This window comes from Oryzias latipes, chromosome 8, assembly GCF_002234675.1.
Source record: "Oryzias latipes chromosome 8, ASM223467v1".
Lineage (NCBI taxonomy): Eukaryota > Metazoa > Chordata > Actinopteri > Beloniformes > Adrianichthyidae > Oryzias > Oryzias latipes.
Window position 1 is genome coordinate 21,345,844 of NC_019866.2, and position 26,009 is coordinate 21,371,852.

The 26,009-nt window shown below is 41.8% G+C and overlaps 1 protein-coding gene, 3 long non-coding RNA genes and 1 pseudogene across 6 annotated transcripts; 3 read left to right on the forward strand and 2 right to left on the reverse strand.

The window, feature by feature from the left end:
- Positions 1-1,805: 1,805 nt before the first annotated feature.
- On the reverse strand, positions 1,806-7,768 carry LOC101170980 (annotated as a pseudogene).
- LOC111947829 lies at positions 3,684-4,265 on the forward strand. Its single transcript, XR_002873771.1, has 3 exons — positions 3,684-3,836; positions 3,929-4,020; positions 4,140-4,265. It is a non-coding gene; the product is annotated as an uncharacterized LOC111947829 (long non-coding RNA).
- A 726-nt stretch (positions 7,769-8,494) lies between the features above and the next one.
- On the forward strand, positions 8,495-10,331 carry LOC111947836. Its single transcript, XR_002873784.1, has 2 exons — positions 8,495-8,779; positions 9,916-10,331. It is a non-coding gene; the product is annotated as an uncharacterized LOC111947836 (long non-coding RNA).
- Positions 10,332-11,377: 1,046 nt separating this feature from the next.
- On the forward strand, positions 11,378-15,061 carry LOC110015519. The gene is made up of 4 exons (XR_002873785.1): positions 11,378-11,848; positions 11,930-12,012; positions 12,160-12,289; positions 12,384-15,061. It is a non-coding gene; the product is annotated as an uncharacterized LOC110015519 (long non-coding RNA).
- Positions 14,651-24,117, reverse strand: LOC101166361 (low-density lipoprotein receptor). Of its 3 annotated transcripts, none has more exons than XM_023957996.1 (18): positions 23,969-24,117; positions 22,012-22,137; positions 21,806-21,928; positions 21,348-21,728; positions 21,148-21,270; positions 20,945-21,067; positions 20,714-20,833; positions 20,393-20,518; positions 18,184-18,355; positions 17,875-18,102; positions 17,677-17,795; positions 17,446-17,585; positions 17,219-17,360; positions 16,869-17,012; positions 16,078-16,386; positions 15,948-15,995; positions 15,695-15,858; positions 14,651-15,616 (listed from the first exon to the last, which is right to left on the reverse strand). In XM_023957996.1, the coding sequence occupies exons 1-18, from the start codon at positions 24,108-24,110 to the stop codon at positions 15,560-15,562; spliced, it is 2,787 nt and encodes a 928-aa protein (XP_023813764.1). In that variant the 5' UTR covers positions 24,111-24,117; the 3' UTR covers positions 14,651-15,559. The 3 variants fall into 3 exon arrangements, with proteins under 3 accessions (XP_023813764.1, XP_023813766.1, XP_023813765.1); XM_023957998.1 differs by having other exon boundaries at positions 21,348-21,717; positions 21,848-21,928; positions 23,969-24,083; XM_023957997.1 differs by having other exon boundaries at positions 21,348-21,717; positions 23,969-24,083.
- Between the last annotated feature and the right edge of the window lie 1,892 nt (positions 24,118-26,009).

Consider the following 26,009-nt stretch of genomic DNA (forward strand, 5'->3'; position numbering starts at 1 on the left):
TTGCTTCCCCGCTCAAGTGTTGGTTAGGCCGGATTGTTATAATACATTTGCATCCACCATCCTTGCCAGAGTATGAAAAAATAACATCTAGATTTTTGTCTTTCAGAATCAAACACAGGCAGCTGTGGGGATTCCTCACTAACATCAAGCCCCCCCATCAAGCCTGGCCTCCCAGTCATCAGACTCCAGGCGCCCGGAAGAGCCACAAGTGGCTCCACAACCATCAAATCCCAGGCGCCTGGAAGAGCCACAAGTGGCGTCCCAGCTCTCTCTTCAGTAAGTAGACTGCCTGAAAATTAAAAAGCATTTCTAATAATCCATTTTAATTGTCAACTTAGACATTCCTAAATGAATTATGCTACACATTTAGCAGAGAACATTTTGCGGGAGGTGCTTTTGCTTGTGCTGGTTTGCGGCGCCTTCCATACGTGAAACCAGGGTTCGAATCCGGGCTGCTCCCTGTTCCCTTCTCTACTTCTGTGCCGGTCCCAAGCCCAGTTGCTTTGAGAAGGTTGCGTCAGGAAGGGCATCCGGCATAAAACATTGCCAAGTTTACCATGTTCACTGTGGCGACCCCTGATGGGATTTAGCATGGAACATTTTGAAAAGTAAATGTCAAATACTGTTTTCATTATCATTTTAATTAAGTGGCAGAATAAGCAGTGTTAAGGAAGGAAATGAAAAAGCATTTCGGTGGATTACTTTATCATTTTAATTTTGAGTCAAAATGCAGCTTCATTTTGAAAAGGAAAAAGCATTTCTGGTTTTGACTTTACAATCGCTTCCATATCTTTACTAATTGTTTTCTATAATCATACAAACATATCTCCAAACATTGTTTGTCCTTGTTGTGTCTTCATTTTCACTGATTCATTAGGGCATGAACAACATCAGATGTGTCACACAAGCCTCTGCCCTGTTCTGGTGAATCATTTTGGAATGACTATTTTGTATTAACTGATAACTTCACTGTCTACTTTGTTTAGCCTGACCTTCACTCAATATCGGGAGGAGCCGCAGAACGTAAGTGTCTAGCATTAGTCAGTCCTCTTCTGCTATTAAAATTGATGCCTGATTGCTTTTTTTTGTCTCTAGAATCCCATCCGTCCGGCTACAACAGCCACGGGGGTCAGAGGGCTGGTGATAACTTGTTTGGCGGGGGCTGCCATAGCATCAGCCTTCCTCTTTGTCAAATGGTACCGGCAGGTGCCATAAAAATTGGTTATAATGATTACTTTATTTTTTTTAAATTTCATTAAAAACGTTCATAAAATCTTGATACTGGACTCTTCACATTTCTCCGCTCTGATTTACCTTTTGATCCTTCCCGGGAAGGGAAGAACACCGGCCGAGAGCCGAGAGAGAGCCGGCAGATTTAAGGGTCTAGCAGTGGTCAGTCATCTTCTGTTATTAAAATTGATGCCTGATTCCTTTTATTTTGTCTTTAGGTTGGGATCCGCCCACCGAGGCTGGAAGATGTGATCTGTTGTCTTCTGCTTGGGGCGACATACGTAATTTTATGGCATTTTCTGCGCCACTCTTAAGCAATTTGTTTTTATTTATTTAATTTTTTGATGTTTACATGTTAACATTTTTTTAATTTCTAACTTTTTATCAGCAATAAAATTCGTTCTCTTATTCATTGATACATTCTTCATATCCGTTTTGTCCCTTTCGGGGTTACGGGCTGCCGGAGCCTATCCAACCACTTGTGGGCAAAGGCTAAGGACACCCTGGACGCTAGTCTGTCACAGAGCCACAATTACACAATCACACACATTAAATAACTATTTTGTATTAACTGATAACTTCATTGGCTTCTTTATTTAGAATAACCTATAAACGATTTCAAAATCCCGGGAGCCCCAAGACCCATAGAAGACGGAAGACTTGCTCTGGCCTCTTTTGTTTGCTATGGTGGCATTTGCTGCCCCCGTCTTATTAACGTTTAAATGTACATGTTTTTTATAGTTGATCACATGTTTTTGCACTTTCGCAGCTTAATATTAATATGTAATTATTTAATACAAGTGTCATTTTTAATAATTATTTTAATGATTTTAATAATAGTTTTAAGTTTTCAGAAGCTGAGTTTGCAGTGTTTGCAAAGGATTATGATTTCAGCCATGTGACCTTGAGTCCCCACTACCCTCAAAGCAACGGGGAAGCAGAAAGGGCTGTGAGGACCATCAAAGCCCTCCTGAAGAAGGGGGAAGATCCACACAAAGCTGGCAGATCCTCCATCTTCTTCCTCTCCTTCTTAATCTTCTTGGATGCAGAGTGTTGGCTGGGGTCATAGTCTGCATCCATCTAGAGAGGTTTAGCACCACATCATGAACATGAAACACCACTGCCAGCCCATCTCTGCATTCATGAGAAAGGCTGACTCACAATGAAGTCTTCGTCATCACAGTGAGGTCCAGACGCCTCCCCGTTGTAGTCTTCCTCTGCATAGTCCTCCTCTTGGTCTTCTCCAGTCCAAGTGTCCCAATTCCAGCGATCTGAGGTAAAAACAAAACATGAATCTGATTTAGAATTGATTTTTTTTTTTGTTTTACGTGAGAAACAAAGATTTTCTTTAATCTGAATCACAAACTACAATAAATCAGACACATTTGACTGTAAAACAGCAGTAAAACTATGGAAAGACACACACAAGCACAGCAGGAACCTCTAATTCCAGCATGCTGATCTTGTATTGGTTTACCTTCCATTTCATCATCATCCTCAAACTGCGGCTTCTCTTCTTCCTCCTCGCCGTAGTATTCATCGCCAAAGAATTTCTGCAAATAGACTCTACAGTAACTGAAAGGCTAACAGAGGGATTGGGGTTACAATCGACTCATCCGCTCACCTGCATGAGCCGATCGTGATGCTTCGGATCAAAGTCTCCCTCCAGGTCCTCCTGGCTGAAAGCCAGCTGCTCGTTTCCCGTCAGCTCCTGCAGCTGCTTCAGCTTCTCCATGATCTCGTTCCTCTTCAGCTGCTTGCGCTTCTGCTCCTTCTCTTGCAACCAACACCATCAGCCAGGAGGTTTGGTTTCAACTCTGGAAAAGACTCCCATCGACTCGCTTCCAAACCTTTTGCTTCCTCTCTTTCACTTCCTCTCTCTTGCGCTTCCTGGAGTCGTCCTTGGAGCGCACGGACGTGGCGATGTTCCGAGGATAGGTCTTCACGCGTTCCGAGTCGGGCTCTTCGAAGCGGAAGTTGTAGCTTCTCTCAAACTCACCATGTCCTTCACCTCCTCTCCCCCCTCCAGCTCTGCCTGGCCTTTCAGCCACTCCACAAAGTCTGCCTCCTCTTCATCCTGAAACAAACGCAGCTCGGTTTTGTTTCAGCCACAGGGAGACGTTCACAGACGGGGCTTCCCATCCGACCTTCTCCTGCGTCTTCATCCTCCTTGTCAGCAGCGTCGACGTTCCTCCTTCCTCATCGTCATCCTCATCATCGCTGTCCTCAACAAACTTGCGGAAGCTGCGTTCAGAGGTGGACTTCTGTCAATAAAGAGTGAGCAGGAGCGCTGGACGCCTGTAGAAGCTTTCAGCTCACCTGGCCTTCAGCTCCCGCTGCTCCTGGATGTAGCTGGGAGAAGCCGCTCTCTGCGAAGGAGGCGCAGAGAAATATTTATTTACCTCTTTACTCACTTTTACTCCTGAATCCAAAACACTAAGTCAAACCTGTCTTCTCTTTGCAGCTTCCTCTTCATCGCTGTCATCTTCGTATTTCCTGCCAAATGAAAACATTTTTACTGAGTGACCCGTTTCAAATGCAACACCGAGCTGACACGGTAAACCCCAGATGTCTGAGGACTGTGCGGGCGGGTCAGCGTCGCTCAAGTAAGTTTCGGTTTTTTGACCATGGCGCCATAGTAATCATATGCATGTTAAGAGAGTCTTTGCCGCTTGTCATATTTCTGTTCTCCTTTTAGAGTCTAACAGGAAGTCAGAACCGAAGGAGCATCAGACTTTGAATGCCCATAAGCAACTACTTTGTACAACTACAGGACACCTGGCCATACAGGTAATATTACAAAAAACTTTTCAAATCATTTGTAATATATGTAATAAAAAATAAATAAATATCAATCTACATCCATGAGTTAATAAGGAGTTGAAAAACAACCTTTTTGTTTTTTCAAGAGCATGGCACATTCTGACTGCTAATCTGGACCCCCACCCCCAGCTGACACAACGTAAGACCAACTGATTAGGTTCGATTTGTCGCAAGATTTGGTTGGGTGGTCGTTTGGTTTCATTTTAAATTTTTAATTGGTATGTTTTAGGGTTGTGCCGATGGACGATATCATCGTCCATCGTGATGGGTGACTGACATCCCGATGGAGAGACCACCATCGTGATGCCACGCCCCCGCCACGTTGCGAGTCAACACCATAAGCCGCGGTTACATGTACAAAATATCTTGATGGGATCAATGGTCGGATTAGAATCCAACCGTGCACATGGGCCCGGAAAATGTTTTCAGAATATAAAAACGTTCACTAAGGTCACAATTTCGGTCGGATAAAATCATTCGCACATGCACAGTAGGGTTTGAAAACCGGAAGTGGATACAACTTCCGCCGAGCGGCTTTTTTTCCAAACTTTATTGAATGTAACAATTCAATACAAAACAATGTTAAACAGCACAGAGCAGCTATATACATTGACATGTCAGCTCGGTAATATACGAGACGATCTTCTAAACGTGCTTTTAATAATGTTACGGTTATTATGAAACACCTGTTCGCTCATCATTTGAATTTTGATCCGTGTAGTCAGTGCTTTTTCTGAACGTAGCCAGGATTAGCAGTATGCTAACACGGGCTAACAACATTAGCTTTGGGTGGCGCTGCACGTTAAACATGTAAGAATAACATCAGCCTTTATTTAGTCGGGACACGACTGGAAACACAAATCCTTGTGGTTGTTTGAATGTTTTCTATGGACTGAGCGGCATTTCTGCTTTGAAGCTCAAACCGCTGTGTGTGCTGACGATCCGAGCTGTGCTCAGACACACACTTTTAGACCCGGTTCTGAGTTCGGTTGCTTGTACCCCTAGAACTGCGGGACGGATCGCAGTCTTAAATCTCCCACACATACCGCTCATGTAACAGCGCACCCCCCCCCTTCCCATCAAACACAAAGCTGTAAGTCCGCATTCCGCCGGTCCACTACTTCTTTTCTATTTTGTTTGTTACTTTTTTTGTTAAAGATAACTTCCCTCAGTTTATACTGGATCATCGCGGATGACTCATTAGTTGGGAAATAAAATGAAAAAAGCAAAACAACGAATAGCAGTTATATAAGAACGAAAAATGTAAAAATACCCCCCCCCCCCAACCGACGATGTCATCGTCCATCCCGATGGTTGACAGCAAACATCGTCAATGGCCAATTTAATGCACATCGCCCAACCCTAATAGAAACATTATTTACGTTTCACTATTAAAATCCCAACACTGCAGAGTTGTGCGCAGTACTTGCTGTTTACAATCAGACTAAAGGTTTCTGTTAGGGCTGGGAATCACTGGGTACCTCACGATACGATACGATTTGCGATACATTGCTCACGATAAAGATACTATCACGATATGGCGATAATGCGATAATCGATATATCTCTAACAACTCACGATATAATAAACTTTATGAAAAAAGAACTCTAAAAACAGCTTTTTGGAAAATATTTCCCCATTTATTTTTTAAACACCATGATAATAAACAACTTGTGTCCTATTTGGTGTAATGAATTACAGACTTTTGTGTAACATTGCTGAAATCAGTAATACTCTGTCTTTGACAAACAATGACAATTTTCATTTGGAAATATCTGTAAAATTCAGTTTAAACAATAGTGAACATCAACAGCAGTGTCATTATTTAGTACAAAATTGCTGTAAACAGGATAAAAAATGAATAAGTCAAGTAGCTGCCAGGCACATTGGTATTAACTTTTGAAAAACAAAGCCATAGCCATTTCTTAATTTAAAATAATAGCTGAAAATTAGATATTAATTCTGTGAACAAATTATAGTGTCTTTGTTAAAAAATAAATGACACCATTTAGTGCAAATGTGGTGTAGACAAAAATATAATTCTCACAGAAAAATAAAAATCAAGTAGGTAGGAACTTTCCTTTTAAGTTTTTAAGACATAAACTGCTTTCAAAATAAATTACCAGGGATAAAATACATAAAAAACTTGCAGTGCATCTAAAAGTTACCGTCTTTGTGAACAAAACCTTTGGGGAAAAGCTGCATGTGATCTATGTTTATGTTCATGTTTTTCTGGAGAGAAAAACATGAACATAAACATATTTAGCATCAAGATGCCGCTCGTCTACCTCTGCTTAGAGGAGAAGGGGGGTCTAAGGGCAGCGATGCCTCTCTTTCTTCCGTTTTCATCTCAGCCGTAGCTCTGGTCTGGACGTAGAGTACAGGGATCCTTTTTTCAGTATTTCCGAGAGGGAATGTCAAAGCGTTGCTCTACTGCATTCAATAAAAACCCAAATGCCTCGTTCTCCACCGCGCTGCAGGGGCCGTTTTCCGTTTGTCATTTCCGCTGCTCTGTCTCTCAGAAGACGGCGCTAGCTTCGTCTGGAAAAAAGTATCCGCGTCGGGCTGTGTCGGCTTCAGGCAGCAGCAGCCACAGCTTTCTCACACAACTCCGGGTGATGCAGCTTCAATGCTGCCGGCGCGTCTTTTAACTTGCTGCCGTCGCTTCTCATTGTTTTCCCGCTCCGCCATCTTTGTTTGAGTGTGTGTTCTTCTTCGTCCGCCCGCAACAACCAATCTCGCAACGAGCGCCCCCTATCGACCCTCCAAGGAATTGCCGTACCAAAGGATGGTTAATATAGCGTTTTACAGGGTTTTAAAACGTAAATAAAAGGTCGATACTTGATGAAGACATATCGATAATCGATCGCGGGACTAAATATCGCGATATATCACCATATCGATATTTTGGCACACCCCTAGTTTCTGTTGTGTTATTTTAATGAAAAGATGCTGTTTCTTGAACAGGACCTCACCCCTCCTTCTCCAGGATGACTGCCTGCTCATAGTCCTTGAGAAACATGGGTTTCACTGCAGCTTTCTTCGAGGTTGAAGGCTTCTCATCACTGTGAGAAGTGTCTGAATAAAGAGGAACAAACGTTTCACGAAGGGGCAGAAAAGCCACGAGAAGCTAGCTGCTGCAAACATGTAAACAACCACCTTCAGAGTAGAACTTGGCGTCTTTCTCGTAGATCTTCGGGTCTTTTTTCTTCAATAGCGACAGGATTCTGTAGAAGTCCCTCTCGACGGTGGGATCCAGCTCCTGCGGGACACAACTTTAGCTCAGTCAGTGTGTTTTAACTCAGCTAGTCTAGAAGACCTCATGTGCTAACCACTTCACTGTCGTCTGAGCTGGACCCCGAAGAGTCCGAGTCACTCCCGTCGTTTCTGTCCCCAAATCTGTCCTTAACTGTAAAATACAAAACAAAAAAATGTCTTTCATAAGCGGCAGTAGCCTGAAAAACAGCTTTAAAGCTACTTTTCATCGCTGGGTCGTTAGCATGTTAGCTAGCTCCTAGACACTTACGTTTCTGCAGCTCTTCTGTCGGTATTTGTCATATTTCTGAGCAAACTTTGTGTTAATTTTTAGTTCCCGTTTGCCTGACATTTTAAAAATGGAAAAAGGATAATTATTGAGAAAAATAAACAGACATTAGTGAATAGTAACCATGCCAGCTGCCAAAGGAAGCATGTGTGGGACCCTAATCACGTGGTTTCCGCTGAAGGAAGCAATTGCAGTAAATGTCCTGCAGAGGGCGCACGAATCACAGAATTATTTTTATTTGATTGACAAAAGTTCTTTTTATGATATTAAGACCTTTAATTATTTCAATTAGTAGTTTTGTCTGATTTCATTTTTGATAGATTTAACATATTAGAACTTAAGAAATTAATAAATGTTAGATTCCCTGATGCAAAAATCACCACTTAAAGATGTAAAAAAAGAAAATGGATAAAGTGTAGATTTAGTTAAAATTGGCTGTAATAACTTTTTAAATAGCTTAAGGTGTGAAATAAAAAATGGTGATATTTAGGTGTACTTATGAAGTGTTATTCCTGGTGTAATTGCAAGAAATGCTGCATAGTGTACAGAACCAATCAGGTGGAAAATGCATTTAACGTCGGTAATGTTTAGAGGACTTTTTTGTTAACCTTCCCCTCTTGCAAACGTTGATCAGTTTAATATTAATACATGCAATTGTGTTTTTAAAAGTGAACCTTTGTCTACCCTTGTATTGATCAAGTGGTATAGGTTTATATGGGAATAAGAAAGTAAGCAGTGCTAGCAAATTGTGTTTCCAAAAAGTAATTGTTACATTAATCTAATTCAATGTCCCTGATTTCATTTTCATGTTGATGCAATCCTGCAGGAATTAATAGAACATGGCAGCAGCTAAAAGTGAAGTATAAAAACAAAATTCAATCAGGTCAAATTTGAGCATGTCATGGATGTAGGCTTTGTTGACAATATTTGACATATGAAACATCTACATAGCAATACATGTCTAATGTTGTTTTCATTGTTCACTGTCATTTGATTTGTCTTCAGCCAACAGAAAGAAGGCAGAGGCTTGCAAAACAAGGGGAGGCCCTGCACCACCACCTCTGACAAATGCTGAGGAGATGGCCCTGAGTCTGAACAGTGGAAGGCCAGTGGCTGAGGGAATTCCTGCAGGGAGTTCATCAGAGCCAGTCACTCCCCAGGACACAAGTGCCTTCATAAAATGTAAGAGGCCTCCCCCCACCCACACACACACACACACACACATTATATATATTTTCATTTCAAATGTGCAAAATGCCAGCCTCAAGCCCCTCAGAAGCACCAGTACTTGGATAAATATATATATAATATTTTAACATTGCATTGGGCTTTGCATTGGTCTCAACAGATTCTGATGGCAATATCTTCCTTTTAGAGTCTCCAGTCACAACTGAACCCCAGGCAGTTGTAAGTAGTAGGGTTGCACGATATGAGGAAAACTTGTGATATGCGATATTGGTAATTAATATTGCGATAACGATATAAATTGCGGTATATAAACAAATAGCAAAAAAAAACAAAAACATCATTTCCATTTCACTGCAACAGTTTAAAAATTATACTCCAAATGACCCTTGTCGACGTAGGAGGCAAACATCAAACAAACAATCGGCCGTGATGCAGCGGTAGGGCGGTCGACCCATGATCGTAAGATTGCAGGTTTGATTCCCGCCTTGCACGCCCATGAGTCGAAGTGTCCTTGGGCAAGACACTGAACCCCACCTTGCCTCTGGTGGTAGGCGGGCGCCTGTGTTTGGCAGCGGAGCGACCACCAGTGTGTGAATGTGTGTGTGAATGTGTGTGTGACTGGGTGAATGGGTCAGTGACTGTAAAGCGCTTTGTCCTTGTAGGAAGAAAGGCGCTATACAAGTATACGCCATTTACCATTTACCATACGCCATAAAAGGGCTCATCTGATTGATCAAAAACGTAAACGGGTCCTTCCGATTGGTTAAATGCATAAAGGGATTTATTTCATTTGTTCAATATTTCAAGCTGCCATGAGTTTGTTTTAGCACATTTAAGATAATCATTTATTGCGATTTTTGCTGTCTTTTGCGGTATGCATATTGCACAGCTTGATGTCGCGATAACGATAAATTTGCGGTATATTGTGCAGGCCTAGTAAGTAGCCTACATAACACACCAGAAATTAGCACGTGTAGTATTATAAAGTGTGCTCAACCAAACCCTCATCTTCTCAGGATGTAGAGGATGACACACTGTCTGCTTATACCGACAGACACATTCACATTCACACATCACATTCACATTATTGTGTCGACTAACCTATTCTTGTCCCCGTCCCCACCCTCCAGAGTGTGGAGGAACAACCGCCGCAGGATGAGGAGGAGGAGGAAGGTCCATCAAACTCCTCTGCACGGATGAACACAGTTCAGTGACGTATAGTAAATGCCAGAGTGTTATTCTATGGAATTCATGTTGATGAACAGGATTTAACCCCACACTACTGTATTTTCAGTTATCAGTTAAGGAGTTATATAGACTTCATCTTATTAAAGAAATAGAGAAAACTGATAAAGAGATGTCCTACTTAGATCGACAGATCCTTAAGTCAGATCTGGAAATTGAGATCCTAAAACACAAGCTACAGGTATGGTGTGTATTGTGATTGCTGAATTCTATAAAGGTTTTGGATGAATATTGAATTCTTACTGTTGCTTTTCAATTTGTAGGAAATAATGAAGACCAAATACATTGTGACTTGAATTTATTCATTGTGGGATTCTTTTTTTATTTATCTTTTTTTTTTCTTATTGTTGTAATTCTCTATGAATTAATGCAGCCTCCTCGTCTATTGGGTCCTCCAAAAAAGGACAAGCCATTCTTGTCACTTAGACCGTCTCTGTGTGACGGAAATGTGGGCAATGAAGGTTAAAGCAAAAAATACCGCTTCGTCTTTAAAAAGGGGAGGGGACCGGCAGAAACCTTGAGTTTGGAGAATAAAACCTGCTCCCGACCAGGTTAGGTTCACAGCATAAGTAACCATGGATACTGACTCCGAGTAAAAGTTACCTCTCCTTCAGAAACGGGTTTGACTTACACTGCTTTCTCTGGTTTAACAAACCTCCCATTCTGAAACAGAAAACCCAGGGTTTCCCTGATTTCAGGGTTAACACACTCAGAGTTTACACTTAACCTCCTTTCTGAAACAGGCCCCTGGAATACCCCCCTGCTCAGGGCCCAATACACACAAAAACACACCACAACACAAACAGTGATTAAACGAAAAATACAAAACAGAAGAGGTGAACCTGAGCAGGACACAACTAATTTATGGGCCGAAAACAGGGGGGAAAATGAAATGCAAAATGAATCCTGAATGTTTCCAGACCAGTTCCATCGTTTCCCCTGTATTGGAATCAGCTTCAGTTCATTGCACTTTACCATGGCTCCTATTAAAAACGTTCTGTGGCTCAGGATCATTTCAACTCGGCCTTTCCTAATAAAACACTACATCATGAACGTTGTTTATAAAAAAGGCATCTCATTTTCGTGTGATTAGAGATAGCTTAGTGGAATACTTAATGGCATTTATATCAAAAGGTTCTAGGTTTGAGTCTGGCACTGTACAAATCCTTTTTGCGTGCTTTTTTTTCTTCAAGTGATATGTATTTTGCTGTGTCAAGCACTTCTCACAGAAAGCGTCACATGTTGTGTTGTTTTACATTTTTTTAATCATAATTAACAAAATTGTTCAGTTTTACATTTTTTTCATCATTATTTCCACATTGAAGTGTTACAAGGAGCTTTGTTGAAACATATGTCGATATACATCCAGTCCGCCACCAGATGCTGCTGTTCTGTGTGGTTTCAAAGCCCTGAACGGGTGGTTCATTTTTCCCACACAATTAGATGAACCCCCAGTGAGGCTTCATGGGGCTTCTATTCCCATCCCTAGTAAAAGGACTCAAATGATTAAAAGCTTTAGTAAAAAGGTCCACATGTCAAGCTCACCCACCAAAGCCAAACCAGGAAACCAGCATCCAGATGGAACTCCCACAGCTGCTATTTATCAGCCTTGTGAGCCAATCACAGCTCAACAGACAGGTGCTGGCCATGAATATTAACCTATGGAACACCATGAGGGACAAACTACCACCCACAGCCCTGTCTGCCACATGAGGATGTCATCAAGAAGGGACAACAGTAGGGAAAGGGACTGAACCAAGTGAACAGCTTCCTCTCTTCAGCAGACACATGTTCCGAGTACAAGTGTGTCAAAAGCTGGTAAATACTTATAGATGATGCATCTTTTTGTTTAGTTTGTTTGCTCAGTTTAATCCATTTTGATCCTTGCATTTTGCACAGACATCCTCACCGTTCAGGCCGGTGATTGGAACAAGCGGAAGCCAGAAAAGTTGGACCAGACATTACCAAAATGATACTCCCAGGTAAAGAAATGAGCAGCATTGTAGATAAAGGGATCTGTTCCCACAAGGATCAATCATAATGACCTTGAAGGACATTGAAGGACTTTATCTGAGCCTCAGGAAAACAAGTACCAGCTGTTTCATCAACATACGTGTGATGAATTGCAGATTATGGTGCCATGATAAAAAAAAGGCTTTATGATGTCATGCTGCTGACCATACTGTGATTGGTGAAGTCCAGCAGTGCTGGGGGTCCTTGAAGTGTTGTTTGAGAGCATCTCCTCCCTGCTTCTGGAAGGTATAGCCCAGCAAAGCCAGGACGTTTTCTCTTTGTAATTTGCATGGATGTCCAGGGCTTGTAGCACTTATGTGTTTTCCTCTTTAATTCTTAGGCAGCACAGAGGCATTAATGGAGTGAGGACGTGAAGGACTAACTGTCTGCCGAGGAGGAGATCATGTACAGCGCCTGCAAAAGTATTTGGCCCCCTTGAACTTTTCAACCTTTTGCCAAATTTCAGGCTTTAAACACAAAAATATAAAGCTGACATTTTTTGTGAAGAAACAACATCAAGTGGGACACAATCATGAAGTGTAAAAAATTTATTGGATATTTCAAACTTGTTTAACAAATAAAAACCGGAAATATTGGACAAAATTATTTAGCCCTTTTTACTTTCAGTGCAGCAAAGTCTCTCCAGGTGTTCAGTGAGGATCTCTGAATGATCCAATGTTTGACCTAAATGACCAATGAGGATAAATAGAATCCACCTATTCAAGTCTCCATATCAATGCACCTGCTCTGTGATAGTCTCAGAGAGAGCATCATGAAGAACTGGGAACACACCAGGCAGGTCCAAGATTTTTTTTTCAAGCACTGAGACGCTGTCAGCGCCCAGGAAACAGGCTGTACTTTTACTATATTAAGCACCTTTTGACCCAACAGTCACAGATAAGTGTGACAGAGATACTATTTACTTTACTGTTTTACACAAGGACACTGTGATACAGTGTGTGAAGGGACTGTTGATTAAACCAGTTGTGGACACCCCCCTCCTTATGAACACCTTCAGCACCACCGCGGCCCAGGTTATCAGTCCAGCATTTCGTCTCCATCCCTCAGCCTTGGACTTTGCATCCAACATGTGAGCCACACGGGAGGGGGGGTTCGACCGCATGTGGTCAGGCTTGCAGGGCTTTCAGTTGTTTTTTCCACAAAAGTGGAACTATTAGAGAAAGAATGCATATTTACTGTCCCAGTTCTGACCATGCAGTTGTTTTTATGCAACAATAAAAGTCTAATCAAAGTGTCACGGGTAAAAAAGGTGTATCTTTTTGAAAGTGACAAAGCTGTGATGTTAACCTTAAACATCTGATTTACTACAAAACATAATCTGGTAGTTTACAAACTACCACAAAGATGCAGAGATGTTAATTTGTTTAAATTAAACTTTTAAGATCTGCTGAAAAACCATGCTCCTAAAAATACAAAAAAAGCTAAAAAAGAAAATCCTAAAGCTATATCACCAGCACAGAAATGTATGTACTTGTGATTTTTACATTTTTTTTCTTTGTAATTTTCTTTTTTAATAGAAAAGTAGTTTATGAATTTCCTCCTTAAATGTGAATCAGAACCCGTCAAAGGTCAAACAGAAGTGGTATCCTGTGTCCTTACTGTACTTTCTAAAATAAAATACCCCAAAATATTTCTGTGTTCCTCCACAAAAACAAGGTAAATATGACCACAGGCTCGCTGTTTTGCCCTTTTCCTCGTCTGTGGCCTCAATCCTGCTGTGAACTCTGCTTTTCGAAGAAAAATCTGGCTCCCCCGGGGGGAAAGCACAGGGAGGGCAGGACTTCTGTCTCATGTTACGAAGCCAGACTGTGCAAAAAGTATACGTCCAATGGAGACCTGTACAGTAACAGGCCTGGCCCCAAGTGGGAGGAGGGAAGAGAGGAAAAAAAACAGTAATTTCTGGGAAGTCTCTAAGTTCAACAAAAGACGGTTTCACTCACTGTCTGTGTAAAAACGGCTTCAAGGTCAACCACAAGAGTAAAAAAATGACTTTCTCTGCCGGCAGACATGTATTAGAGTAAAAATAAAAAATGTGTTGTTATATATTTGCTTTTATGAGTTTTACCTTAAAATGTGAACAAAAATTGAGAAAAGTATCCATAACTGTTGACCTACAAGGTCCTAATCTGTATTTTTTATCATTACCATTAAAATATCAATGAACAATGTTTACTCGCTCATTTTAAAACTAAGTGTAAACCTTTACAAATTGTACATTAAACTTTTTTATAAGCAATGAAAACATTCATTCTTCTATTCATTCATACCTTCTTCTAATCCGTTTAGTCCCTTTCGGGGTGCCCGGGCTGCTGGAGCCTATCCCAGCCACTTGTGGGCGAAGGCTGGGGACACCCTGGACAAGTCGCTATTCTGTCACAGGCCCACAAATACACAATCACACACCCATGCACACCTATGGACAATAACGAGTAACCAATTAACCTATGAAGCATGATTTTAGAAAGAGAACATGTTCTGTTCCTGGTCCCCCAGCCGGGACTTGAACCAGGGGCCTTCTTTCTCAGGCAACCGCAATAAGCACTGCTCCACCGTGCAGCCGCAACAAAACCAGAAAAATCCAATTCTATAATAAATAGCAGCATTTGTTTATTTACAGAACATTCAATCATTAACAAAACCAGTACAGAACAAATATGTACACTTATAAACAACATATTTACAAGCTGAATGGAAACAGAACTTGTGCCATTTTGTCCTCACAAGCTGACAAACCCAGAAACCCTGGTCAGCTGTTTCACCCTCACTTTTCAACCATTCATGCTTATTTACTCCCACAACACAAATACAGATCCAAAAGGTAGTTGTTGTCTCCCTGTGCCATTTCCCAGAAAAAAAGGGGAATTTAAAAACAAACACGCAAACACCGGGGAGACCCAAGAGCCATTTGAACAGGAATGCTGGCATGACGGGGACACAAATACATGTGCCACGGTACAGCGGTTTGGTGGCATCAAAGCTTTTTAACAACATGAAAAAGGAATAATTTAAAGGTTTCTGTCAAATCCACCGACAAGCATGTGGAGAGTGGAAGCTCTTACAGATGCAGAGGGAACATCTGGGAGCCCAGACAGAGGATGGTATAATCAAGGCACGACCACATGATGATGAGTGTTTTCTGTGAGGTTACATTCATCTTTGACTTCATGTGCTTTAAAAATACAATTTATCCATCTTCGTCTGAAAAAAGAAAAGTGGTTTGTTGTGTATAAACCAAAACTGTTCCCTGATCAGCAACATAAGACTTTTCTCCACATCAACTATCAGAGTCTGAACATCGAGAGAAGAAAAATCGACCTGAGAAATTAATGATGTTTGATGAGCATTCAGATGTTTTCTTGTGGGATTGAAACTCGTTTGCGCTGCAGACAAACCATCTGTTTGTGAGGATTCAGTGGTTGGAACATTCAGGCTTCACATCTTTGTGCATTTGAGGTAAAAACGCTGATCGTCATCAAATCCACCTTAAGACAGCATTCAGTTTTCAGTGAAGGTGGGATTGTCGGTTTCTTCGTCCACGCTCACAACTTGCCTCTGATCAAAAAGCAAAGAAAAGAATGTTAGATAAAGTATTTTGCAGGGCGGTATCTACAAAGTTTTTGTAACATTTACTTTTGGGTAGGAGTAACCGTCAAGGCTGTTGCTTTTCCAAATGTGCACCTGGTCATCTGTGGTTTTCTGATAAACAGGGTTATGAAAGTGGATGGTGTTGGAGCTTCTCAACCTGAAGTTCCTCCACAGCAGCACGCCACCAACAGCCAACAGAGAGAGAACCGCTGTTGGATGAACAGATATTGGGGGTAAGACGTCACATGTTGAGGGTGAGCAACAGCTCAGTGTTTCGGCAGCTGCTGCAACAACTCACCCAGAGGGAGGACCGAGTAAAGAGTCACACCAAGCCCACGTTTGCTTTCTAAAAGGGAAAGGATTGTTATGTACAGCTGAGAAAGAAGTCAATGCGAAACGTCTTCAGATGAACCCCCTTGACAGCTTACCCAGAGAGGTTGTGGGGGCCTCTGTGAAGGTCTGCAGGACTTTCAGATCGATCAGCCTGGGAGTAGTGGTCTTTGGGAGTGGTATGGTGCTCCTGATTGGAGGCTTGGTGGTCCTCTGTGTCTGTGACCTTGGGGTGGTGTGGGTTACAGCCCTGGGGGTGGTACTGGTGATCACCACCGGTGCTGCTGTGGTGGTGCTGTGGTGGAGTCTGGGATTCAACGTGGCTCTAGGTGACGTCCTGAGAGGCAGACGGGTTGTGAAAACAGATGGAGTTTCTGACTGAGATGGTCCTGCAGGTGTTGGTGCCTCTGAAATGCAAAAAACATTACATGAATTTATTATTTAAATAATCTACTACATTTTTTTTTAAAGGATCATAAAGTGCGCCGTCAATGAAAGGTCTATTTTTTTAGTCTTATGTCATATATAAGGCATACCGAACTATAAGACGCATTAAGCGAGACAGGAGCGAGTCCATCAGTCAGTCAGACTATATTAACTGCGTTCCTGTAACTTCCAACCCTGTTTGCAACATGTATAAAACCAGACTAATACCGCTAAAACAAATGTTACCGTGACAATGTCAACTCCCAATCCTGTTAACACATAAAAAAAAAAAACCACAGTCCAACTCTACTACACGTTAGCATATTTTCAATAACACCCAACCTTGTTTGCAAAAGCACAACCAGAATTGATATATTAAGGCGCTCCAAATTGGACAGGGGAAGACTTTGAGGACCAGGATTTATCTACTGGATGTACAACGTTTCTGTGAAGATTTACCCACCTGGCACACATGACCTCATATCACTGGCAAGCATCTGGTGATCTGGACAGACGCAGGTGTATTTCGGTGGATGACTGCCCACTTGAGGGGCAGCAAGGCACATGAAGTCACAGTAGGATCTGGACGTGTTGCACCAGTCTCTTCCTGCAGCAGGAGAGTTCACTTTTTGGTTATTTAACTTTTATGGAATCACAAATAAAAACAGTATTTCAGGTAGATACTTTTGGAATTGTGTTCTGTAAACTAAAATACCATATGAAAATCTTCTTTAGGTGAAGATGATAAGGAGATACCAGCTTTGACTCAACCAAACTCAACACTCTGATCTGGTATTGGCTTAATCATTTTACCTGAAGGTTGTTTGAGATTATGGTAGAGGATGATGTCTTCTGGGGAATGCAGGTGCTCTGCCACTGGTCTTGTATCCTCACCGGTTAGTCGGTTGGCACTGAAGATGGCATTGTTGCCAACATCCGTCCAGAAAACTCTTTCCTTATCCAACACAAACAGCAATGCTTAAAGCCGGCCACTAACTTATATTTGTTAAACTTTTCGGTTTCCAGCAATGAATATCTACCTCGAATACAGTGAGTCCAAGCGGGTGAGCTAGTTTGTGCTCATCAATGATGAGCGTGCGCCGACCACCACCCTGCACATCTACGCTGGAGAGAGTGTGCAGCTTAGAGTCCACCCAGTAGAGTCGCTGGTTCAGCAGGTCTGTAGAGGTAGCGATCATGAGGACAGGGAGTTCAGAACAGATGGAACCGTAACCCAGACCAGACGGATGGAAGGAGTTTTTGGGGTTTACCAAGAGTGATGCCATTAGGCCAAACAATGCTGTCAGTGACCAGAGCGGAGCGGCCTCCTCCATTGAGACCTCCCTTCTCGATCTTAGCTGGATTTCCCCAATCAGTCCAATAAAGAAAGCTGTGAAATGTTGAAAAATGGCGGTAAAACAAAAAGTTTGAACCATGAGAAACACATGTAAATGAAACCATCATCTCACTTGCTATGGGGGTCGACCACTATCGCCCGAGGCTTCGACAAGCCTTGGTGGAAGAGAGTTTTGCGATGGCTGCCATCAGCGGTTGCCACAGAGATAGTGCTACGAATACTGTCGGTCCAATAGAGGTTTTTATGGACCCAGTCGTAGGCGATTCCTTCAGGGGCATCAACGTCGCTGTCGATAACGGTTTGGTGCAGAGTCGAGTCGTCAGCTGAGTCTATGTTTGTTCTTCGTGAAACATCCAAAATGGTGTCAAACGTCAGCGAATGAAACCAACATCCTTTCCGTTCTGGTTTTAGTCAGACTCACCTGTAGATTTTCTTCAGAGAAATGTCTGACCAGTAGATCTCTTTAGTGGCTACGTCAATGTCCAGCGCCACCACATTCTTTAGGCGGGGAATTACTCGAGTGTACTCGCTTTTGTCAAGAGTCATCTTTCTCACTTCATGACGATTGGTGAAGAAGAGGTAGGCTATTGTACCTGCAAAACCACAGAACCGAGGTGGGACAGTTTCACAAATAGCATTGATTAGAATATTTCTGGAAAAAAGTATCAAAGTAATCATATGAATTTAAAGAGAGTTGGTGAGTTTAGCTTTGGTCAACACAACTGAATAATATAAACAGCTAAGACTTGTGTCTTAAAATTTGCAACTAGACAGTAAACTGGGCGGAAATTTGTAAACTACAGTTCCTTGTGGAATAACTGGTGCTGGAAATTGTGGCTTTGGGCTTTTTAACCGTTTAACACCTGAGCTTATACAAAACCGTGGACGTTCTTTTAATTGAACTTTACTATGCAAACAGTAGTTCTACTGTTTGCATAGTAACGTAATTCCAGCGCAGAAAAGCATCTCTTACATTAGTGAAGAGTTTACGCAATCAACGTAAATCATCTGAAAATAGCACAGAGAGAGGCACGCCTCGCTTCTCTCTGTGCTGAACAGAATCTGTTAGAAGTACATTAATTGCGTAAATGGTTGAAGAGCCACGATAGGTCAAAGAGCGTGTGTTTATTTTCCTGTCGCCGGTGACAGCTCTGGTATTAAAGGGTAAGAACCAGATTTGACCCTCAATTTTGAGCACAGAGAACCTGGTTGTGTGCAAAAAGTAATCTCCACATGAAACAGTCCATTTCAGACTCAAAAACCATATTTTCTGTAACAATCAGCAGACATCACAGGAGTGCATCAGGTCCTTAGGATTGGATGATTTTGTGCTATCATACCTCCATGTTTCTGGTTCAAAGATATGCAAAAAATGTACAAAACTGTATTACAACAATCATAAGACTGGGTATGGATCCTTGACTCTATATGAGAACTGGACTAGGTGACCCCTCCCCCTGGTGTTCCAAACAGGAAGTACTTCTATAGAGAAATAAACAGCTGTCACTCAGTCATTCTATTGGTCAGAATAAACATTCTTGCTCTGCTACCTTTTTTAACATGTTCTTGATGATCCTATGTTCTTTTTTCACGCTATTTTTTCCGTATTGCAAGTTATTCAAGTAATAAACTAAACTCAAACTAAAAAAAAATGCCTCAGATGCCTCTATAAAAATATGTGGTGCCTGCTAGCCCCCATGTCCAAACTTCAACACATTTGATTGACAGGGTTTGAGTAGCTCTTTTCAAATGGTAGGGGTGTGGACTTCCAAAAAGCTCACTCTGATTGGCAAGAGTGGCTGCCATAGAAATGTTGACTCAGACTGACAAGGACCAATCACTGCTTACTAACAGAATCTGGCTCCAATATGGCGGCGTCCGTATTGCAAAAAAATTAGCTACTGAATTGACTTCACCTCATTGGAGCCGGAAGTAACGCACTTTCTAAGGGTGACGTTACACTCGCTCGCTCCAGTTCTCATTTACAGTTAATCGTTTTAATGACAGATTCCTGATTTTGTTTGAATTGAATAACCAAGCACACGAGTCATTTTGATATGAACTTTGACCTTTGACAATAACTTAAGAGAAGCATTCCAAGAAGTGCTCATCTTGGACATTAGAGGGATAAAGTTACTCAAACTCTGAATTTGATATTTTTGTTGCTACTTAAAATGTGGAAAATGTGAATAACACATCTGTTGTAGCAGACTATGCTAACTAACTTCAAGGGGTTTATTAAAAAAAACAACAACATTAAAATATAAGATGTTGATCCTCATCTGTAGTGATCATTGACATAATATAGAACCAAAAAAGGGACTAATTCACCTGCTACGGTCAATAAGTAACTTTCAGTGGAGCAAACAGTGTTTATTGATATTGACTACAAATCAATCAAATGGATCCTTTTGTATCAAACGGACTTGCTGTGTTTGTCGACCAGGGCCAAAATTGAACTTTAAAAGTGCCAAAAGTAGATTAGATCAGGCACAAACGTGTGAATTATAACACATTTTTCTCACACTAATAACATCCCTGACTCTTTCTCCATTTCTGTGTAAAAGCAATTTACTTGATATTTTTCTGTTAAAGTTGGCAGAATAAAAGGGCAGGGTCCGGATGCTTACCAATAGATTTGCACGCTTTGGTTACTGGGTCAACCTGGTAACCCTCCTCACATTCACATTTGTAGCTGCCCATTGTGTTAATGCAGGTCTGGCTGCAGGTGTCTGGACTGGCGCACTCATCAATATCTGATGAAGGGAGACATTTTTAAAAATGTATTTCTTGTCACTTCAGCTTAGTTGTGAGTTAACTGTTAATGAGAAAGAACACTGAGGGATTGACGGTTAACAGCAGAGTAACTAAAGATTTGTACATTATTTCAAAAAGGAGTAAAGTTCATTTTAAAATGACGACATAAAGCAGACGTCAGGGCATGGGCTCACCTTCGCACCGTCTTTTGTCTCTGAGGCTATATCCAGTCGGACACAGGCACTCATGGCCGATTTTCAGGTCATTGCAAATGTGAGAGCAGCCGCCATTGTTGTAAAGACATTCGTTGGAGCCTGCAAAGAAAAAGAAGAGGCCTTTTTATGGGGACATAATTACAACTCTAAGGACACGCAGGACCCGAGGTAAATGCATAAACTAGTAATTAACCAGAAAGCTGCACCCACCACATTCCCGAAGAGGCTCATCTGACCAATCCCTGCAGTCCCGTTTGCTGTCACACACTCTCTCCATGGTTATGCACTCCCCACTGCGGCACTTGAACTTGTCCGGGCCCTCACAGCGGGTCACTGTGCAAGCCAAATGAAATGATGAGTGAAAAAGGTACAGCTTTTCAGTGGGACTATGGAGCGTGGGAGGGTCCTCTTACCGTTGACACAGCCGGATTCGTCAGTCGTGTCTCTGCAGTCGTACTGCTGGTTGCACTGGCGACTGCCGTGGATGCAGGTTCCATCGCCACATTCAAACTCATCTGGACGGCAGGTGGAGCGAGCTAAGGGCAAAGCAACTGTAGTAAGTAAAGGGGCAGTGAAGAAATGCAGGACATGACGTTTGGAACCACAAACGTACTGCAGCCAGTTTCATCAGATCCATCCAAGCAGTCAGCATCTCCATCACACTTCCAGCTGCCGTGGATGCACTCTCCGCTGCCACAGTGGAACTCCATCGAGTGGCACTGATGAGAGGCGAGCGTCACGGGGGCTTCGGCGTGGCAGCTCTGGGGCCACTCGTCTGAGTCATCAAGGCAGTCGTTGTAACCGTCGCAGGCCCACTGGCGAGGGATGCAGATGCTGTTGTTGCACTGGAAGGATGCAGAGCTGCAGGTGATGGGAGGGCAGGAGGCCTCATCACTCCCATCATCGCAATCCTCATCTTCGTCACACACAAAGGAAGCTGAGACGCACTGGCCATTCTCGCAGCGGAAGTCTGAGGCTAAACACTGTTTGGCCGCTAGCAAAGAGGAGACATGAGAGGTCAGAGAGAGGCAGATGGGCGCATATGTCCGTGAAGATGAAGTGCAAGCCTACCACAGCCCCTCTCATCAGCTCCATTCTCACAGTCAGCTTTACCATCACAGCGCCAGGAGCTCGGTAAACACAGGTGAAAGCGGTCTCCACAATTGAACTCTGTAGGTTTACATGTTCTTGCCACTATAGATGTAAAAAAATACACAAAAATAAGCAACTGATACATTCTAGGGGGCGGAGACGCTGTGATGTCATGGGATACTCACAGCAGGTGCTTGGAAGTTCATCGGTGCCATCTCCACAGTCATCCCCGCCGTCACATATCCATCTTATTGTGATGCATCTCCCATTTCCACACTGGAACTGGCCGGGTCCACATGTTGTTAATGCATCTGCAATTCACAAAGTAAAATAAGAACCTCAGTTTTAGCGTAGTTCTTGCAGAAACAACAGATGCATTTTCAAATATCAGTACCTCTAGCTACTTATCTTAGTATCTGGTGAGTATATTTTTAATCCAAATACACAAAACTAGTTGATCAAGATTTTATTGTGATAAGATAAGTGTTTATAAATGGAAAATTAAATTGCAAGAAAATCAAAGGTTTTCCTTAGTATTTAAGTGAAGCTCAGTAAAAAGGGACACAAAAGTTAATTGGATGCATTCTCTTCTCTTCTCTCTCTTATTATTAGGAATCTCAGCTAAAATTAGAAACCACTGAATTTTGTTTTGTTTGCAATAAAAAAAACACCTTAAAGTGGAAAAAGTAAGGACTTTATAGAAAAGAAAGCCCCTTTTTCAGGCTCCAGGCTTCTCGAACCAGAAAAGGAAAACATGGTCATATATACAGTTTGCTCCTGCAGGCAGAGAGTCATATACTCTGGTATGAAGCACACCCATAACAGCTCTCATGGTAACGCTGTTTAACACAGAAGAAGGATAGTTGGAACTCCTGCAGAGAGGTGAGCAGAGGTCAACAAAGAGCTAATAACCGTCAGAATTATAAGCTGGAATTTTTTTTGTATACAATCTTGATTTCAAAGTGTTTACATTTTCATGCTGTGGTGCCCCATTTGAGAGGACCGACAAGAGAAAAATCATAAATAATGCATTCCTACATGAGTCACATAAATAGTAGATGATAATGGCCTTTTAGTGCAGTAAAACACCTGCTTCTGTCATTCAGCTTTTCTATCTGTTACTTCTTCTTCTCTATAGTAGATTTTGCTTTATGACTCCACAAAGGAAACTGGGCTTTATTACCTGTAATAACCACGGCACCACCAAAGGTTTCTAAAGGAAACCAGGGCTTAAACTCTCATCTGACCTAAAACACTCTTCCGTGAAATCAGCGACGTGGTTCACACTCCCTATTTACCTAATGGGCTTAAAGTTCAGACTTCAAAAGACCAACTGGATTATTGATCGAGTACAAATCAATACAGAGAAAATAACAAATGTGCCAACTGAGCTCATCTGACGTGTTAAGGCTTTAAGGTTTAGTAGAAAACCTGACTTTGGGGGCTTCATGTATTAATAAGCTAAGCTTAAATATATTAAGAAATATCATTAGCAGTTTTTTGAGTCTGTATTTCAGATTTTGGAGAGATTGCCAAAAAGAAATAAAAAGTGGAACAGTTTTCCTCTGATGGGGAGATGTGATTGGCTGACAACTAGTCCCAACTTGCTTTTTCACACTATTTCCAGGACATTGTTCTACAAAATGAGGCTTTGCAGGAGAGCTCCATTAATGACGTTTCCTATTTTTGAGCAGCAGATCCAACAGTTTGAAGAACAAAACAAATCTAAAAATAAATAAATAAATAAATAAATAAATAGGGGATTTGCTGCCATGCACACTGGTTTCCAAAAACCGGCTCCACAAACCATGCTTGACCTTTCCTGTGGAGGAGCAGGGGAGGGGAGGGGAGGGGAGGGGGAGAACGCAGCGTGCTGCATTCTGATTGGCTGCTGAACACAGCGCGAGCGGAGCGCGAGGACACGAAAACATCACACACGTCTTCCTACAGAGGGAGCCGCAATTGAAGCAAATCACAAAGACATTTATGTCTGAACATATATTTACCTACAGGCAGGGGGGAAATGACCCACATTTGTGAGGAAATGACGCGATCCCCACTTTCTTTTCAGAATAAAATACATGGTGTTTTTTTGTTTTAAACAAAATTATCATAATTCGGGATTGAGCTACTTGAACTTACGTGCATGATGAAGGAGGCAGGTGAGGAAGAGGAGTGAGGCACAACGAAGGAGAGTCATGTTTCCACGGGGGCCCCAGTGCGCTGAGCTGACGCTCTGGTGGCTCTTCTGTGTGAACTGAACGTCTGCAGGGATGCCGTGCATCTGCACAAATGATAACTGTTTGACAACATCCCTCTCATTTCAATGTGGTCCCCCGGGTGGGAGGAGCCACGGGGGGGCCCTTGGAAGGGGAGGGCGGGGCCTGGAGTGGTGTGATTCCTGAGGCGCACACCCTCAACAATTGTGGGGCGGAGCTCCGGGTGGATGTCATTTACTATGAGGTTAACCCTTTAAACTGAAAGCCCACATACATATAGTGTGCATTAGCGTCGGGTCCTGGGAGGGGATCACTGGAATGTGATCAGTGGGTTCCAGCAAGCCTGGGTGAAAATTCCTCAGGGGGGGTCTGAGGGCCAGAAACTCCAAAGTTTAAGAAGCTCTTTCAAGACTAAATAACAGCAAATTGTAATTTTATCATCTAAAAAATAAACTGCAGAAGGTAACATGCATGCAGAATCATTGTAAGTCAGATGCTAAAAGCATGAAGCTATGTTTTTTCCCCATGTTAATAATAACAATATTCTCAATCATTGCTGTTTTTTTTATTTCATTTCAGAAGAGGGACGCTGCAGTGTCTAAAACAAATTATGAATCAAGAGGATCTGAAAAAAAAACTAATTTGTCTACCCTTAAAGTGAAAAAAAAATCAACAACTCAAAGTTGTACTTTATTTATTTTTCTCTCAGTCTGTTTCATATATAGATTCTTTAAAGACGCGCTCACAGAAAATCACGTTTGTGTTTTTAACATGTTCTTGTGGCATTTTTCTGAGGATGGAGGTCACGTAAAAAAAAATTGATCTTAAAATTGTGTCTTAGAGTATTTCTTTAATAAAATCGTTATAATTCAGGAGCAGACTAAACAAATGCCATTTGAAAATCTTGCTGCAGTGATGTTTGTGCTTCAGCCGGTGCACCACAAGCTTCCTGTTCCACTTCATTCTGATGCATCCTCTGTAGAAGAATACATCCGTGCACATCTATGTTTTCCTCATCTGAGCTGGCATCTGGCTCAGAATTGTACTGATAGATAACTCCAATGTTGATCTGCGTATTCATTGCACTTGTAATGTTAAGTTGACGTTGTCAAAGGTTGGAAGCCAGTGGAAGAGGGTGTAAACAGAGTGATGATGGGAAATCAGGGCAGGCTTACTCCGTGCATGCTAAATGCAGAATTCAATCAGTTCCCGACACTTTAAAGCATTAAGTTTTTAAATCATTTCAGCTCATCTGCACTTTTTAGCTAGTTTTGATTTCTTGCCACTTTCTGTTCATCTGAAGTTGAACATTCATGCTTTTTTAAAGCTCGCATTGATGAGTTGTTTTATTTTTTTGATGCAGCAAAACATCTCATCCCATACTTTAAGGTCTACTTTGAGTTATTAAAAAAAAAAAAGATTTATGTTAGCTGCAAAGGTCTAGCAACATCCAGGGGTGTACCCCACTTTTGCCCAAAAGTAGGCAGGATAGGCTCCAGCAACCCCATGACCCCGAAAGGGATGGGGTAAGAAAATGGATGGATTGGTTTTTATTGGGACATCTTCTTTGATATCTAATTAAATAAAGAGTGAACAGTGGGGGTTATTTTTCCCTGAATAAGATTGCTCAGAGTTGTTTTAAAGATTCATCTTTGTGACTAAATTTATAGAACAAATCTGTGTTTGAGATGATCTTGCAACAATTTTAACAAATACTTTTCTTAATGTATTTACTTTCCATAAATGTAGTGACACCAATAAAAGATGGATTCTGTTGATTTCCATGGCAGAGTACAAAGTTGTTCAAAGATTGTCCTAACACTTCAATTAAATAAAAACTGGGCTAACATTTTTGGGGAAAAAACTAACATGAATCACCTTAGAGGAATAAAAGTTAACATACATTACAACATTCATGAATAACAAATTTGTTTGTCACATTCCCACACCCTCTTTAACTGCCT

Bases quoted from the DNA above. Each gene is read 5' to 3' on its own strand.
- LOC101166361 (XM_023957996.1), bottom strand. From the start codon at position 24,110: ATGCACGGCATCCCTGCAGACGTTCAGTTCACACAGAAGAGCCACCAG. The intron at 21,929-22,011 runs GTGAGTATCCCA...TTACATCTATAG, and splicing joins TGAACTTCCAAGCACCTGCT to TGGCAAGAACATGTAAACCT. The intron at 18,103-18,183 runs GTGAGTCTGACT...TGTTTCACGAAG, and splicing joins TCTCTGAAGAAAATCTACAG to AACAAACATAGACTCAGCTG.